Source organism: Meleagris gallopavo, chromosome 7 (assembly GCF_905368555.1).
Source record: "Meleagris gallopavo chromosome 7, MGAL_WU_HG_1.1, whole genome shotgun sequence".
Taxonomy (NCBI): Eukaryota; Metazoa; Chordata; class Aves; order Galliformes; family Phasianidae; genus Meleagris; species Meleagris gallopavo.
The window spans coordinates 3,491,977-3,505,214 of NC_139410.1; the positions used below are offsets into that span (position 1 = coordinate 3,491,977).

The following is a 13,238-nucleotide window of genomic DNA, read 5'->3' on the forward strand; positions in this document are numbered from 1 at the left end:
ATGGAAGTGTGCACTGCATAGATAGAACTGTTCTATAAGGGCAGGACTTAGATCTACTTAGATCTATCCTAGACATCATTAAACAATTCATTTTCTGTGATAGGGAAATGTGCTCTTGGGCAAGAGCTCTCCATTAGTAATGAATTATTAACAGTATGTATATACATGCATTATGGATTTTGAAGATGAAAAGACAGCTTGCCAGTTATTCTATGGAGCTTTCTCTGCCTACAAGACTGCTGGATTTCAGACAGCTGTGCGTGCTGAGTGGCCACAAACGAAGAATCCCTGGTGATCATAAAAATTTTGTTTTCTTGTTGCCAAAATCATATAAAACTTACCAAAAAGAAAATTCTCTGTCTGATAATATCTGCTTAATCCTTTGTTATTTCTTCCTGTTGCAAAGTTATGTCTTTAAAGTTCCCCAAATATCCCCAAAAGAGGTCTCAGCACCATTCTCAAAATGCTTACACTTTTATGTTCAAGTAACTCACAAGAAGAACATTTTTGTAACCACAGCATTTACGAAAATTGTGTCGTTTTCAGATGTTCCTGCTGACGCATCTCCTTGTGATGTATCAAATCACATCTATCAGCTATGTTAAGCTACAAAACCCTGCATGATAATGGCAAATGATGGAACGAAGCAGCTTTGATACAGTACATCACACTGTGATACAGCAGTGTGAAGTCTAAAAGCATTTAAATCTCAAATAGAACCTCTCAGATGTGCAGCTGCAGACAGTCTCCACTCATGTTTCTACACAGCTTCGTTCTCTGTGAAAAGCATTCTGATAGGGGTTTGCTGCTGAAACCTTTCCAGGTAATTAGTTCCCCTGGTGCCTCAGGATTCACCTATCCTGCTGCTCCTGTTGCCATCTATCTCTGTGAATGTTACCTCCACGAACTTTGGTTGTTTTTTTTTCTACAAAAGTAAGTATGCTTTCCTCTAGGAAGTGATCTGTGAAGGATTCCCTGTTGTCCTTCAAGACCAGTGATGAAATCAAAGTCTAACAGAGCACCCTGTTTACCAGTCACTCTGTGGGTTCTAATAGGGCATGCCTCCTTCCATAACTTAGGGCTGCACATGTACTCCCAGTGCTGCACTGAAGACTTACAGGACTGGTTAAAGTTACCCAGATATTGTATGTCTAAGGACATTTTATATTGTAAATGTTATATGGTTCTTATTCTACGCTATCCATTTCTTACATCTGAAAATTCCTTCCTGGTAGCTTTGTGATTGATATTCCTTATCTCATCCCTAAACTTCTCTTTACTCTGCTTTTAAAAGCTGAATAATGTTTTCCCTTTTTTTCTTAACCAACAATACATATATTATCCATGTCGTTTTAAGGAAAACAAACCTAGATTAGGTTTTCTCTTACCTTTCCGAAGCACTCCCTGTCCCACCCCATGAGCAAAGTCCTGATTGATCTCTACCACACATGGGCATCGGTGCCTTAATTCAGTGGACCCCAGTAACTTAGTCTGAGATCCAGCTCTTTCAGCTAACATGACATCAGTCTGCAGACAGCTGGTGGACATGTCCACAAGCCACGCATCAGCACCAGACAGGCTGTACGTGCTCCCTTATCCTACTGCCGGCTTCAACACCTCCCAGTGCAAAAACAGGAGTGTTAGCAACAGAACAAGAAGCAGGTCCTGCACTCTGTCCTACCAAAGGATCTGCTCAGATGCCCATGAGACAGTGACCTTTTGCTAGGAGTTCATTTCCTTGCCCAACCAATTATTTGGCAATTTCTTAGTAGTTTCCATTGCAGAAAGTCTGCAATTTGGAAAACTCAGCATGCCTATCACTAAAGAGGCAGTATAGGACCTAATTTTTTAAATATCTTATTCATTGTTGAAAACCACCTTTACATAGTATTTCCACTTCTGTGCTTCTTTTAAGCTGGCTGTAATTTACTCACAGAAGAGCTGAAAAACGTTCAGTGACTGCAACGTTCACTGTACTTAAGATCATAACTCTGCTGTGAAGAGCATGGATAATTCTCCAGCAGGTTCCTCTGTACCTAGTTCTGGGTAAACCAGAGCTGGCTGATCAAAACACCTTCCCTTTATTTCTTCTGCTTCTAGAGGGCAGCATGATAACAGAAGGAGGGAGCAGTTATGCAGCTGCCAGCAGTGGCAGAGAGCAACGTTTGCTTTGCACACAGAAGACTCATTCTATTGAATAATTTCTCCAGAGAGAAGTGGGATTCTATTTACAGCAAACTTATGCAAATCTTCTCTCTATATACTGTTCTTTTGCTTTTTGTTTTTTCCAACAATACGATGGATTGACAGACCAGCCACCAAAAGGCATACTAAGGAAAATAGCACTCCTCATTTAAGTGGAAAAAGACATAAAAATAGAGCAGAACAGTAAAAAAAAAAAATACAACAACAAAAAAATACATACTTTGAAACAAATTTTCTGCAGGCTAGAGAGAAAAAAACATGCTTATTACACAGTAATCACCTACTTTCTCTGTTCATACTGTGTCACTATTCCTCCCTCTCAATAGTTCCTTCCATTCAGCTCTGCTCAAACAAGCCATTCTCACCACTGCTTCACTATGGTTCATTGCAAAGTTACGTTCAGAAAAGAAGAATCCTGAACCAGTATCCCGGTATGCGCGTGCCACAGCACACGTGCACACTTGTATACATACATATAAGCATCACCACTAAAATCCAAGTGAAATTCTATTTCCAGTGACCATTTCACAAGCAAAAAGTACTATTTAGGCACTGACAGTTGCAGGTTTCATCTCTTCAGAATGTCTTACAGAGACCGCCTCGTCTTTATTTCAATAGTTAACTCTTAACATAAGAGCCATCACTGGGCTAAACCAAGTACTGACATATGAATGCACTAGAAATGCAAGATGTTTCTTTAGAAAACGTATGATTTGTTATGTGCAATACTTACCTGCTGTTTCTCATCCACAAGGAAAGTGTCCACGTACCACCTACAATTCGTTAAAAAAATCCATTTACAAATGTACTTGCCTGTTTGTTGTTTCTTTAAAAAATAAAAAAAAAAAGACAAAGAATTTGTTTCTTTTTTAACCAAAACAATCTTGGAAATCTCATTCATAGCAAACAGAAACACCACTGCTTATTTTACAGTAACCTTCTTTAATTAATATACATAATATTATACTCATCGTGGATTCACATTTGAAGCTTACTTAATTATGCTTTTTTTCTCTACAGGGATTTGCACATTTTGATCTTATCCCAGCAAAAATAAAGACCACTGATACATGAATTGATCTCAGTGTGGTACGAACATAGTCCTGCTTACTAAAACCTTCTAAACATGCCTGTACAGGTAGAAAACCCAGGTTTTTGATTGACTGCATTTTCTTCTTTGGTATCAGAATAGAAGGTGCATGTACATGTTTTCAAGCACAGATGACATACAAAATAAACTTTAAAGATAGCTTTATGGCCATTAATTACAAAAATATCCTGACAGCAAAGGAGGTAAAAGAATGACTTAGAATGGATTAAGCCTTCTTTACTGAGTTGTGCTTTTCAAAATACCTCATGAAATTATTATTCAATTGAAAGCAAGATTAGGGCATTTCATAAATAAAGAGCCCTAATGTCCCAGATCAAAATAAATCCTGAGTTATATTAATGGCAAAGCTTCCTTAAAATTCGTTGGTTTCAGAGTTTCACCAATAGGTCAAAATTCAGACTTGGTAGAGATTCTTCCAGCCTTATATAAACTGCATGAAATAAGAAAGAACCTTGAAACAAAAATCAGGAAGTCTAATAATTCTTACAGTTGGTATTTTTTTTTTTTTCCAAAAAATAAAATAGTAAAAAATAGAAAGTAAGAAGAAAATCTGGTTCTTATTCATAAACGTACACGTTTCAAGAAATACTGAGAATCTTAGTCGGAGACAAACAGAAAAAGAGAATACTTTATAGAGTTCCTGAAATGAGGACAAAAAGGAAGGCTATAAATAAAATAATATACAAGGTCACAGCTAATGTAAACATTAAAACAAAGTGATCTACAAAACCACATACACATTAATAACTCATCTTAATTTAAAAATATCAAATGGTCTCTACACAGTAAAAATGTCCTTTGAAGAAAAAGAGTTAACATTTTTTAATTGTACAGAAGGCAAGCATATTGCATACATATGTACACTGCTGGGTACATACACGTCTTTAGGCAATGTACAGTCATAAATCAGGAAATTAATGTATGGGGATCAGAATATGTAGACAGAGCACCATGTTGAAATACTCAATAGATTAAAATTTGCCACCTTAATTACAGACAAATAACTGTCTTAGAAATACATTCGTGTGGTCGCAACGTATTGCCTTCTTCTGAGAAAGTTAACATAATCTTTAATGCCAAAGCATGAGTGATTTTCAGCTGGCACAAACCAATAAAATGCCACTGAAATCAGGAGCTGTACACTGATTTGCACCAATTCAGAATCTGACCAAACACATTTACAAATTGGATTTTAAATGCAGCATGTCAACTTAATGATATTATAATGTAAAAGATGTATTCCGAAAAAAACGTACAATTACGAAAAATGAACTCAACAGAAAAAATACAGCCATAATGTAAACTGTATTTGGGGAGCACATTATCCCCTATAGTATGTATTAAAGAGAAATGGATGTTCCAATGGCCTTTTAAGGCGCAGTCTGAAGATCACATCTAAATTAATTTCTTTGAGTGTAAAAAGTTTATGAACCAGTAAAAAGTTAACGTTGCAAGTAAAGGCGACAAACTGCTTCATAGTATTTTGACTGCTGTTTGATTACAGCAAATGCTAACAGCAAAAGATAACAGCAAACGTTCCTATTCTATAATCTTCCTTAAAAGGTATTTTATTTACTCTTTGTCATCAGCAGTTTCTACGTACATTGCTCACTCCAGTAGAATCTCAAGGTTTTTCTTCTTCAGAAACTTGCATACTTCCTAGTTTGTGAATGAAACCAAATGAACAATGATTCTTCTGCTCTTCCTACGTATTGGCATTCTATGTACTTACAGACGTGACAAAAGTGACTGATAACTTCAGACTGCCGATAGCACTGTGAGATGATGATTCTTAATGCCTGAAAGATCCTATAAGGACGTTACTCTATGGCTCATGTTACCTGAGAAATGGTACGGCTCCAAGAAGGTCACTGCCTGGACAGACTGCAGCTTCCCAAGGACAAAGATACACTTCTCATCTCAGCGGAACAGATTAACTTTCAATCATTTCTCTGCAGAGCTGTTCTGTGGGACCACTTAAGAAAATCTATCACCTAATTTAGGGTCATCACTGCAGGCTGAAGATTTAATTCCTGTGATTCAGGTGGATTAAAGGGGATAGTATCAGTTTCAGTGTTTACATGAGGAAAAGAATCCAGTAACTCTATGAACTGGCAAACTGAACAGGAACATAAACAAACAAAAAAAAAAAAACAGAAGTTCTGAGTAAACTTGAAGATTCAAAAGTAGACTAATTAAGCAAGTTTGGTGGAGCTTATTTAGAATGATAAAAATTCCATTATTTATCATTTGAAATAATGTTTACTTATAAATTAGACTGCTAAAACCATACATTTAATTGAAAATACCAGATAAATGTCAAAGTGAAGCTACTGTTATATAAGTTACTATAAGTTTAATACTTAATAACAATTCCAACTCAAAATATTTTATTACTTTGTTTCAATTACTGCGTTCAATTTAAAACTTAACTTGTGAATTATTTTTCTATTGGTTTTGCTCTTACATACTATGTCACCTATACTAACAGGTCTAGAACCGAAGGCAATACCGTGTTAGCAAATGATTACACCTGATGGTTATTAGTCTTTTATTTTAGGTTTATACACTATTGAAAGCAATTACAGTAAATAAATAATTATGCAATGTTATAAAATTATTAACAACTTAGAATAAATTGAACTTAAATTGCTGGGAAAAGGTAAGATACAAAGCTGTTTGAATGCTTTTTTTAATCACTGACTCCTAAATTAGTAGATGGGACTTACTCAATTAACTGAAATTTTGGAATTTGCTATCTTCCGCCAGATAAAAATGTAGGGATAGGGATCGTGTATAATCACAACCGTCCTGCATTGTTTCTTTTTATCCAGTGGGTGTTACCAGATTGTTTTCTTTGACAGGACATCAGGATCCAGGGGAATACCCATGCTGACTCCTGCAGAAGAGCGCAGGAATACAAAAGCCAGCGTGGGTCAGCTACAAGGCAGGGGCCTGAGCAGCAAGCAGCCGCCTTCAAGCTTCAGATACAAGTTTCAGTGCTTGAGCAGCGCGGCTTGCAGCCTGCTTGCTGTAGACGGTAGTGAGACATATAGATTGGGCAGGCTTACTCTTGAAATAAAGCAGAAGGATAAAGTCACTTACGTAATTTCTAGTTACCAGATAGCTAGAAATGGGCATTCACTTGAAATTACAAGCTAGAGAAAATTTACCCTCTTAATGGCATTATATAAATGGATGCCCAGTAACATCCTGCTCTGTGGCAGCATCAGGCAGGGGTTCTGAGAAGCAATCCGTAACGAGACCGTTCATCTGCTCTTGTCAACTTTTTGTTTATTAATGTAGTTTAGCCCTTTCTAATGGCAGGACAAGGAAAAGTTGAGTATCCCACACTGTAATCAGAGTTGACAAGATGCTGCTTGCTATAGTTTTAATGCATTATTATACTAAAACTTTCCATATTGATATAGGTAAATACTAACGCTATAGATGCAGAAAAAATAACCAGATACATATCTTTTAGGCTATAATATTACTTTTTGAATGGATAATATGTGATGCATATTAATAATCTTCCAAAACTACTATTTCAATTCAACCATATATAATTCTATTATAATATATAAAAGATGAAAAGAAGTAATTAATTTGAGAGCTAGCCCCTACCTTTTATTTTGGAGGGTCTACTTCTAGCACTAAAGGTCATGCTGCAAATTCTTAGCTTCACTCACGTGGCTAGACTTCATTTTAACTCGCAGAGCTGGCTCTGCCCCGCAATCATTTTTGCTTTTATTTTGGGCCGTCACAAGTGTGGGCCTGAAATATCTCACAGTAACATGAATGAGAAGATTTCTCTGACTGAAGTCGAGTTTCATCAGCAATAAAAAGGCTTCAGAGGTAGGGAGAATTCTCTGAAATACAGTCAGAAATAACGGCAACATGTTATCATTATTTCTATTCTATGTCACTTATTTTTGGTACCCCAACGCTGCAGGTAATGGAGTGAAACGAGGTAAGAACCTGAGCCATCCCCCTGGTGAGATTCAAAATTCCCAATGAGAAGTTCCTCCTGACCCTCCTGCACATGTGCAAAAAGTAGGCATGAGAAATGGAGATCAGCTGAAAGTTTGATGGAAATAAGGCTCTCTGTGCTGTATGTTTTCATCATAAGAAACATTCCTCTGCAAGTCAAACCACTGCTGACCCATTCTTTTTTCTTCTACCACTGATGTTATTTTTGTTACGCGGTCTTTTTCTGGTTTAGTAGAAAAGGGATTAGCTCCAACAGTCAGCAGTTTGTGCAAGAAGACGACAAGAAGGCAAAATTTGTCACAGTGACATCAAACTGCTAACACAAACGGATCTGTTACCCTTTCTCTCTTGCTCAGTGAGACAGCTGCCCTCAAGGTATTAGCCTCTGAGCATCCGTGATAAATCACTGAAGGATACGAAACCCGATTATCCCAGCACAGCAGGGGTAGAGGATGCAGAAGAACATAGAGCAACAACATCCGTGAGGCTTATAATGAAAGATTTTTGATATACTTAAGTAGTTAACAAAAATTTATTGCAAGAGATAGTTTGTCACTAGATTTACAGTTTCAGAGAACATAGTACAAAACATAGTGCATCAGCTTTGTCTAAACATTAAATAGGTGCAAATACACAAGGATAAAAAAAACAAAAAGTGAATACTTTACAACAGAAGTTATAGATCTATAAATATATTTTATATACATTATACATATTCTAAGACATGAGCTTCACTGATATATATATATATAGTTCATATCGGTATCAGACTATTCAGTGCTTTAGTTATAGGATATACGGGATAGGAGCTTTTCATGGATGTTTGCATCACTATACTTACAGTAAATACTTCCCAAGGAAAGAGGAATTTCAACCGGTTTATTTCACAGGACCGCTCGCGAAGCCGAGGGGTGCCGGGAACCCCACGTCCATCCGTCTGGAGGCTCCCTGCCCCCCAAGAACCCATCCTAGAAGAGGGGCTGCAGCGGCAGGACGGCCGGGTGCGGGGACAGCAGGGAGGGGAACACGGCGTGCGGCAGCGGCGAGAAGGCCAGCGGGGCCGGCTGCAGCACCGAAGGCGGCACCAGCGGCAGGTGCGGCGGGGCCACAAAGGCTGCGGGGCCCCCGGGGCAAAGCCTGGGCCCTACGGGCAGATGAGGTAAAGGCGCTCTGGCAAGGGCCGGGACCTGCGAGAGGAAGTGCTGGTGGGGCTGGAGGGCCTTGAGCGCGCTGGCGGCGGCGTGCTGTTGCAGGACGGTGTGGTGGATGGTGGTGACCGAGGTAGAGCACAGCGGTGGCTGCAAAGGCAGAGGCTGCAACGGAGAGCTGGGGGGCTGCATGGCCGGGGGAGGAAGGGTAAACTTCACCTTGTTGGCCAGCATGTTCTGTTGCACGAGCTGCTGGTATGCCTCGGATGGGAGGTCTTTGAATTTTTCGTGGTTATCTGGAGGGAATATCAACGTCTGGTCGGGAAGGGTAAAGGGGGCTATCAGCTGCTCCGTAGCTAAGAAGGTGTGGCTGTTGAGGTGTGCTTCTTTGAATGGCAAGGGCGGTGGGCTGTTAAATATGCCTGAGCTGCACTGTACCCAGTCACCGGTCACCTCATTTATCTTCTCATGTGGCAGAGAATCAGCCAACTCGTAATGGCAAAGGACTGATTTTGGGGGACCCTGGTCCAAATGTCTGGGGGGCGGTGGAGCTTTATAACGAGCTTGACTTTCATGGCTGTTCACATTTTCATTTTTCTTTTCATCCTTCAGAGCATCTTGTGTGCCTGCAGCTGCAGGAGCGCCCTGCTCAGGAACAGAAGCAGCACAATGTGTGGCAACGTCCGAAAGCACGCCCAGCACGCTCTCTGGTGCTGCACAGTCTGTTGGCTTGTCTTGTTCCAGAACATGTGCACCACCCATTGGCAGGGATGCCTTGTTTTCCTCCAGCTGCATGGTTTCATCTGTATCTTCTGCAAGATCAGCTTCGGAATTCATGATAGTATCCCCTACGTTGTCTTGAGTCAAGACTTCTCCCAAAACGTCTAATGTAGAACATGCAGAGTTTTCTTTACAAGGCCTGGAGGCCTCATTTCTCTCATTCCTGTCCATGCATACGTGACTGATTCTAGTTTTTCTCCTTCTGTGTTTTCCTTTTGCCTTGTGATGCATACCTACAATGCTCGCTTGCCTGAAATACTCCTCTGCCAAGCATGCCTCTCTGTACAAACTTTCATCTGAAGAGCAGGAATAGGTGTGCTGTCTCCGCTTCCTGTGGGAGCTTTCCGGTTCATCCGTCAGGAAGCTGTAACCTCTCTTTATGGACTGATGATGGCCTGGACTCTTTTCTTCACTGCAGTGCCCTAAACACTTATGCTCTGGGCTGCAGCTCAACCTCCTGACTTTCCAGCTACAACAGGTTTTGGAGCACGGGCAGCTGTGCCTCCTACAAGTTCGAGCCAGCTGCCTCAACTGTCTCCGAGAGCTTGCTTTTCTCTTTCTATGCAGAGGTTTACAAGCACTGCGTTGGTCTCTAGATTTTGCATGCCAGATGTCACATAAGCCTCTACCCACATGAAGGTGATCTGATGTAGCCAGGACCCTTTTATGGCCATTTTCAGTATCAGCTTTTTGATGAGACTGCTGTACCTCATCCGTAGCTATCCAGATATTCCCTGCATCGTATCTACACTTCTCTGGGTTGTTTTGGAGGTGCTGATGTTTGTTTTCATCTCTGTAACTCATTTGCCTTTCTATAACGGAGGAAATTTCCATTTCTGCAATTGTTGCTTCCCCACAAGGATGATAATGATGGTGATGGCAGTGACACAATTTTCTTCTCCTTTTCCGTTTTCTACTTTTGTGAAGCCATTTTTCATGAGTTTCTTTGATCCAAGCTTTGTTATATTTCTCACCTATCGCAGCATTTTGTCGTAAGTGATTTTTTGAAATGTGACACTTTTCTAGCTTTTTAATCCTGAATGACTCACCCAAGGCCACTTTATTTTCATTTTTTGCAAGATCAGAATTTCTGATGAGGGAAACGTCACTTACAAGGGGCATTGTATAGTCACGTGCATTTTTATTTATTTCTGCTTCAGGATCACCACATTCTGAAGTAGGCTTGTTTGTAAAATCTGAGACCAAACTATGGTTGCATTCAGTTGTATGGTGCAAATTAGGTACGTTTGCCTGATGCTTGGGTTTTTCTTGACTATCACTCGCTTTTGATGACCTGAAATCAAAATACAAAGGGTTACAGCTGTAAGAAATGGATGGGTCTGTACTTGTGTAAATTAGCATTTCTGATGGCCACTGAAGAATGTTTGATCCGTGTTTGCTAAGAACAGGAACGAATGGTTCACAAGGTCTCTTGCGTGTGTCCAGTTTGCTCTGGGGGACTCTCGAGCCATCTTCAGAATGTGATGGAACTAACGTCTCTGTCCCCAGCTTTATTTCAGTTTCAGCCGTGAATAAGTCACTGTTCCCATCTTTACCATTTTCCTCAGCAGTGTCCTGCAGAGATGAGCAATCCTCCACAGCAGCCTGAGCAACAGCCCCATTTCCCAGCAGCTCACAACTGCTGCAGTCCAGGGGCAGAACTTGAGCACTGTCCACAGCCACAGACAGTGTTTGACCCAGTACATCTGCAGCACTGACATCAGCGCTGCAGTTCTCCATGTCAGAAGACGCTAGCTGCTTCGAATTGGAAACAGCAGGAATTAATACAGGGTTCTCTAGCTCTCTGCTTTCTTCACTGGCTAGCTCTTTTGATTCCTGATTTTCAGGATCTTCTGCTGTGTCAGCGCATCTTTCCACCAGTGGGTGCAAACAGTTTTGTTTCTCTTCAGGACACAGGACTATTTCTGTTGCTGATGGAGACTGAAGAGTACAAGCTCCTGGGAAAAATCTGCTTCTTCTGCTAAGTCCATGCTCCATAGACGTTTCGTCATTATATTCGTAGAAAACAGCAGCTGAAGATTCCAGTTTGACTACTGCTTTCTTAGGAAAAGCAAAGGAGAATCCAACTCTATGTCCTCGAGCTCCTTGAACTTGATCTCCAAATTTGTTAGTTCTGGATGTATTACTGCATGCATTTTCAGGAGCGGAAGAAATATCTGAAGTAGCATCTTTGCAATTCTGTGTATTGTGCATCAGCGTGCAGCTGAAATCCTGTTTGCTGGAAGAATCTATAGCAGTGCTTTGTGGAATATCAGTGGAATTATCTCGCACAGTCACTGTTGTGGATTTGAACATAGGTCCACTTCCAGGAGCACTAGGAAGGCAAACAAGACTCAGAGTAAGTACCTCTCAGAGGACTGCAGGCATACACAAAGTGTTACATTTGTATTGAAAGGATTTTTAAGAAAATATGAAGAGTCTATGGATACGTAGATTTAGAAAGTATCTTATTTCATTATAGGATTTGTTTAAAAAAGATGAATATTTTGTTCACAGTTCCTTCATGTGAGCTCATCGGACAGAGGGCTAATAATCTTACATAGTTCAATTCTCCTAAATGTACTTGCTGAACTAATAAAAGACCATATATTTCCCTAGAAACCTTGCTTCTCCTCCCAGTATGCCATCACAGTTATGCCACTATTACTACAAACAGCTGAGGTTTTATATTTCTATGTGCTACAAAATATATTAAAGCAGAGAGTACCTCAAAGATCACTTCTCTCTTAGTCATGATCCCAGTGACTGCTTCTCCACCCACAGGCAATCACCCAGCAGCTCCCTTCCTATTTGTGTTCTCAGACCTGTTGCAAGCTCAGCCATTTACTTCATGGAAAAATAATATCAGGAAAAGTATTTCAGCTGACAGTAGTGCAAAAGTGATTCATCCCTCTTGAGAAAAAATTTATCACTGTCTACTTCTGTTCTTCATCTCGTACTCTCCCCATCTGTTCTATATGACTTAATAGGAAGTAAAGAGAAGAAAAAGACTGCTTAAGCTGGCAGTTTTCTGGGATTCACAGGAACTGTTCAGCACTAGGAGTAATGAACCTTACTACATCAGTTTGGTTGGTTTTTTTTTTTTTTTTTTTCTTTTAATTTTGGTTTGGTTTAGCCCAATTATTCTATATTTTACAGTGCAGTGCAGAGCACTACTAGATGATAGGTCACTGGAAAAACTCGCAAATATGATTCAGGACACCAAGAAGTGTTGCGTTAAATAATGACAAACACACCACATACATTCTTTCACTAACAAAATAAAGCAGTGACTTTTTATGCAAAGCAAACCTAGAAAACACTAGTTAAAATAAATCCTGTCTGTCTGTATCATACCTCTAAGGACAGAAAGTAGTAGTGTACAGCAACTATTAAAGTTCAGAGAAATTCTTCAACAGTGATTAGGAGGACTCAGAAAAAGAAGTAATGGATAGAACAAACACCTACAAAATCTGTGATTCAACAGCATGGAAAAGGAGGGAAAATAAGTTTCTTTTACCTCTTTGTCCTGAATTATATCATATTCAGGTTTTCTAATATGCTTAGGGAGAACAATATCTAAAGCTGGGAGCATAAAAACCATGTTTGTTGAGCATTAAATTTGGAAAGTTAGAACGCTGATGGAAGAAAAAGCATTTCCACGTGACTTACCATCAAAAGATAAGTAAATGAATAACTAAGGTGTTACGCTGATCTTATCAAACAGACCTTACAGCTTCCGTGTCACCCCCACTTGCTTAGAGAAACCTGGTGTCAGCTTGCTGCCCACCATACATGCTATGGAGGAGCGGACTATCACTGAACAAGAACTGTGAATCATATGGGCTGACTCTTCTGATAGATCATCTGGTGAGCTGAAGCTTGGATAAAATTGGCATTTCAGCATATATTTTTCTCCCTGAGGTTCCACTGTGAAAACTCAAGTTGGTATATATATAATTAGTGTCAAAAGTGTGCAAATAAGAATAGAGTCACAGTCA

General features: G+C 39.8%; 1 protein-coding gene across 1 annotated transcript in view; it reads right to left on the reverse strand.

The window, feature by feature from the left end:
- Window positions 1-7,902: 7,902 nt before the first annotated feature.
- Window positions 7,903-13,238, reverse strand: part of ZNF804A (zinc finger protein 804A) — a 132,719-nt gene continuing 127,383 nt past the window's right edge. Inside the window, exon 4 of the mRNA XM_085228419.1 lies at window positions 7,903-11,572. Within this exon, the coding sequence (XP_085084545.1) occupies window positions 8,278-11,572 (3,295 nt within the window). The 3' untranslated portion in view covers window positions 7,903-8,277. The remainder of the gene's footprint in view (window positions 11,573-13,238) is intronic.